The following is a 4,416-nucleotide window of genomic DNA, read 5'->3' as shown; positions in this document are numbered from 1 at the left end:
ATTTGTTTCATTTCTATTTTCAATTTTTCACCTCCAGGTGGAATGTACTTTCCATCTGAAATCGTCTTGCAAAATATTAGAAATAATTCATCTTTTACAATTGAAAACGGCAACATTTTTCCTGATATCATTTTTATTAAACATTTATCGTAATTTTCTTTTGTTACTTTGTCAAGTTTTGTGCCTTCCGTTTTTTCAAAATGTTTATTTTTTTATTGTAAATTAAATTATGAATGTCTTCGTGTTGTTGTTTAAGATGCCGAATAAGCGGATATTTGTCTTTATTTTTCCATTTATTCATTACTAGTTTGTAAACAAAATTACAATTATTACAAAGGCACTCATCTTTGTCTGTAGGATTCACTGTAAAGTAATCCATTTATTTAAGTTATTTTTCGATCTCACACATATTTGTATTTAAGTTCGATCTACTTAAATATTCAAGATAACTTGTTAATATATTTATAATATTTGAAATTTATTATTTGAAATACATTTTTTATAAAAAATAACAATTAATTGTTTAAACATATTTAAAAACATTTATCCGTTGTTTTAATCGTGTTTGTTTTTTGGTCTTAATTAATTAATAATGCCGATTTATTTTTTTTTGTTTTTTTATAATTATTAAATTTTTGTTTTTTTAAAATCATTTTTACGATCTTTTTATTTTTATTTTTTAGTATTTTTTGGTAAAAAGGTATAATTTTATACTTTATACCGGAATAGGTAAAATAAAGTTTACCTTTTTTTCCGTCAACCTTAAGTTTTATAATATTTTTCTAAATAATTTCTAGTTTTAATTTTTGAAAACTTGTTTTTTGATTATTCATTCATTTTTATGTGTTAAAATTTAATCATTTTTTTCAGTTTGTTTAATACTAAAACCATTAGCGTAGGACCATTTTCTCATGGTCTTTATTTATAATCATCAGTAATATTATACGCAATATAATTTATAATACAACACAAAAATAAAAATTCAATTAACTATTTCGATGTAGTTAGAAGTAAATATTTTTTCAGATCTTAATTGAACAGGAATATCATTAAAGTCCAATTTATAACATCTGTAAAAACAACTTGTTCCTATTTCAGAAACACTTTTTGGTATTTCAATGTGACTTAAATTTTCACATCCTTCAAAACAGTTTTCTCCAATAGACACCACATTTTGCGGAATGGTAATGTCGCTCAACTTACAACAATATTTGAAACAGTAATTTTCAAGGGTTGTAATATTTAATGGCAAATTGATAGAACTAATATTACAACAACTAAAACAACTCATTCCAATTGACGTGATACTTTCTGGTATAACAACGTCTTCCAATCTTGTACAGGTAGCAAAACAGCTGCTGCCAATCGACTTTACACTCGATGGTATTGTTATACCCGTTAATAATTTATTGCAACAACAGAAACAACAATAATGAAGTGCGGTGATATGTTCTGGCACTTTTATACCAATTAATTCTGAGCTGCAATTAAATTTTATGTTATTGATTATTTTGACAGTCGAAGGAAGATCAATTTGAAACAATACATCGACTCCACATATAACTCCATACCCAGTAACTCTTTCAGAATCGTCCATATATTTGAAGATTTTAAACAGAGGAGGTGTTGTTATTTTCCTCAAAGAAGTGCACGCGTCAAAACACATTCCACCAACTTCTTTAACAAAGTGTGGTATTACAATTTCGTTCAATTTGAAACATCGATTGAAACAGCGATCGCCAATTTTAGTGACACTTTCTGGTAGTGACACTTCTCTTAAATTGGTGCAATTTTCAAAACACATACTTTCAATGGAAATCACTTGACTTGGTATTTCAAAACTTGTTAAAGAGCTACATTGATTGAAACAACACTCGGGAAGTGTTGTAATGTTTTGAGGTAAAACGATTTTGGTTAAACTTGAACACATATCAAAACAACCTTTTTTAATCACTTGAACTGTGTTTGGAATAATTACTTGTTTCAAATTACAACACCCTGTAAAACAATAATCTTCTATTGATGTTACACCACTTGGTATGTGAAAAGTAGTTAAATTGGTTGCCCCACGATAACAGTAATCTCCAATGGATGTGATATTAATTGACTTTGGTATTTCACCAAACAGTTCTAAATCATTTTCAGTAAATGTCACGTTTTTGAATACAAAATTTTTGTTGTTCATGGAAACTGTTTGACAGTCGATATTAAACCACACAACTACTCTGAATAGTTTCTTTTTACAAAATAAAGATTTGAAAACGTGTGTTAGACCAAAAGTATCAGGATCTTTAATAACATTTCCAAAGTTTTCATCTTCTCTAGACCACAAATGAAGTGTTTCTATATTTAGAAAATAATTTATATTTTTTTTGTTTAGTGGAATTGGATTATAATGAAACTTCATCATATTGTCTTTAAACTTCTTACAGACCATTTCGATATTGATAAAATCATGTATCGATAAAAAGTACTTTGAGACCACCATTATATGATATCCATCAAGCTGTATCATTAATTTTGTTAACGATGGTTATTATTTAAAATATACAGTTGTATTTTAAATTATGAAAAATGTCGTTATTTTGACGAAAAAACCTTCAATAAAAAACTATAAAATAATAATAAACTATAGTTATAAAGTCTTTATTGTTTTATTTTTGGAACTCTTTGATTTTTTTATTTTTAATTTAAAGATATGTTGTATTGATATTCAAAAAATAATACTGTCCAACCTTGACATTTTGCAAACTTCAACAGCTTCAAAGATCTGTTTGGTTGTAAGAAGTTTTTTAAAATAATGCAAGTAATCGAAAGTTGGTTTATTTTACAATTGAGTTAAAATAAATAAAATATAATATGTTTGGCTTTTACGTTTTAATAACACACAAACAAAATAAATAACACATAAATAATTACGAATGATTATCAACAAAAATGAAATCACAATTTTCAATTTAATATGACAAATTATGACGAAATTCAAAATGTTTAATTTGGAAAAATGTCGAAATTTGACTGTAATAAAAAACGAATAAAATGAATCAAATTGTTTTGAACACGTTGTACTCTTTAGGTTATGAAAGTGTTAACCCTTTTTAAAAATATGGTTTTCGGTTAGAAAAGTGTTAAAGCAAAAAACAAATAATTAACAAAGGAATAAAATGAAAAAAATCTATTTATATATGATTAACCTTAAAATGGTCGTTGAATTAACACTTGTAAAGACAACAAACAAAAAGAACACCAGGGCAATACTCTTTGAACAAATTCCCAAATACATTAAAATCAACTTGTCTTCAAAATCTTGTTGTATGCCTTCGTATTCTCAATAAAATTAACACCAACATTCGCTCCATTCGTAATCAATTCGTTGTTTGATGTTTGCAACGCGGAAGCGGCAAACCCAATCATCAATCCCACCATCTCCTGTGTCATCCCGTAAAATGCAGTCAAATTCGACGCGCTTGCCATGAACGCCGCAACACTCTTTAACAGTGGGGGCGATATCCCAATCCAACAATTGATAATGTCATACAGCCCCAGTAATTCCAATACCATCACCTTCACCATATTATCTCCATACAAACATTCAGCACCAAACGTGAAATTCTCCGTGGACAGGGTGTTCGTTGCAATTGTGTAGACTAGGATGAATCTGTTCCATTGCTTCTTGTTATATTGCGTCCTCACACTCTACCGGTTTTCCTCCTTCCCCAATTGGTAGACAAATCCTGTAATCAGACGACAAAACTGGACCACAAGTTCAGGTACACACGTCACCACTGGATTTGCTATGTACTTCTAAATTTCCTTCTCTTTATATCCAAACGCTGGGCGTTCCTCTACAAGATGTGCTGGAATATCCCCTCTCAGCCGGTCAATTCGTGCCATTCTGTCCACTTCTTCCGCTTTATCCTTGTCATACATCACATTGAATTTTTCAACATAATTCTTCTTCAAAAACGCTCCAGACGACGTCACACTCTTCATCAACACAAGAAGATACTTCCATTCATCTTGATAAATCGAACTCTCCAGTATTCTCAAATACCTTTCCTTGTGTTCACTCAAATAGTACTGCAGAAACATCTCAGACTCCACATTCCCATCACACATCAGATACGACAAGTCTACCAACACCGTTCGACTCGTCTCAAAAATATATTTCCGATACAGCATCGCATCCCACTTTTCCCATCGGTGACATATCATCTTCGACAACGTGTGATAACTGATTTCCCTCGCTTTAAACGCCTCTTTCTTGTTCCGAAAGTGCACACTATTCGCCCATTCAAACAAATGAAAAAAATGATCACCCAAAAAGCCTTTTTTATTAAAATTATCATCATATTGATGAACAAATAATGACAGAATTTCTTTGGTATTATCTCATTCATATTATGCTAATAATAG

The 4,416-nt window shown here is 29.7% G+C and overlaps 2 protein-coding genes across 2 annotated transcripts; both read right to left on the bottom strand.

The window, feature by feature from the left end:
* Positions 1 to 578: 578 nt before the first annotated feature.
* Positions 579 to 2,437, bottom strand: EIN_446040 (hypothetical protein; the record flags this gene model as incomplete). The annotated part of the gene is made up of 2 exons (XM_004185345.1): positions 579 to 761; positions 992 to 2,437. 2 exons carry the CDS (start codon positions 2,435 to 2,437, stop codon positions 579 to 581), a joined length of 1,629 nt encoding a protein of 542 aa, XP_004185393.1.
* Positions 2,438 to 3,288: 851 nt separating this feature from the next.
* Positions 3,289 to 4,182, bottom strand: EIN_446030 (hypothetical protein; the record flags this gene model as incomplete). The annotated part of the gene is made up of 2 exons (XM_004185344.1): positions 3,289 to 3,658; positions 3,833 to 4,182. The coding sequence occupies 2 exons, from the start codon at positions 4,180 to 4,182 to the stop codon at positions 3,289 to 3,291; spliced, it is 720 nt and encodes a 239-aa protein (XP_004185392.1).
* Between the last annotated feature and the right edge of the window lie 234 nt (positions 4,183 to 4,416).

The sequence above is a fragment of the Entamoeba invadens genome (assembly GCF_000330505.1).
Source record: "Entamoeba invadens IP1 unplaced genomic scaffold scaff_1105074726671, whole genome shotgun sequence".
In the NCBI taxonomy this organism is placed as follows: domain Eukaryota; phylum Evosea; order Mastigamoebida; family Endamoebidae; genus Entamoeba; species Entamoeba invadens.
This window is presented reverse-complemented; position numbering and strand designations above follow the sequence as displayed.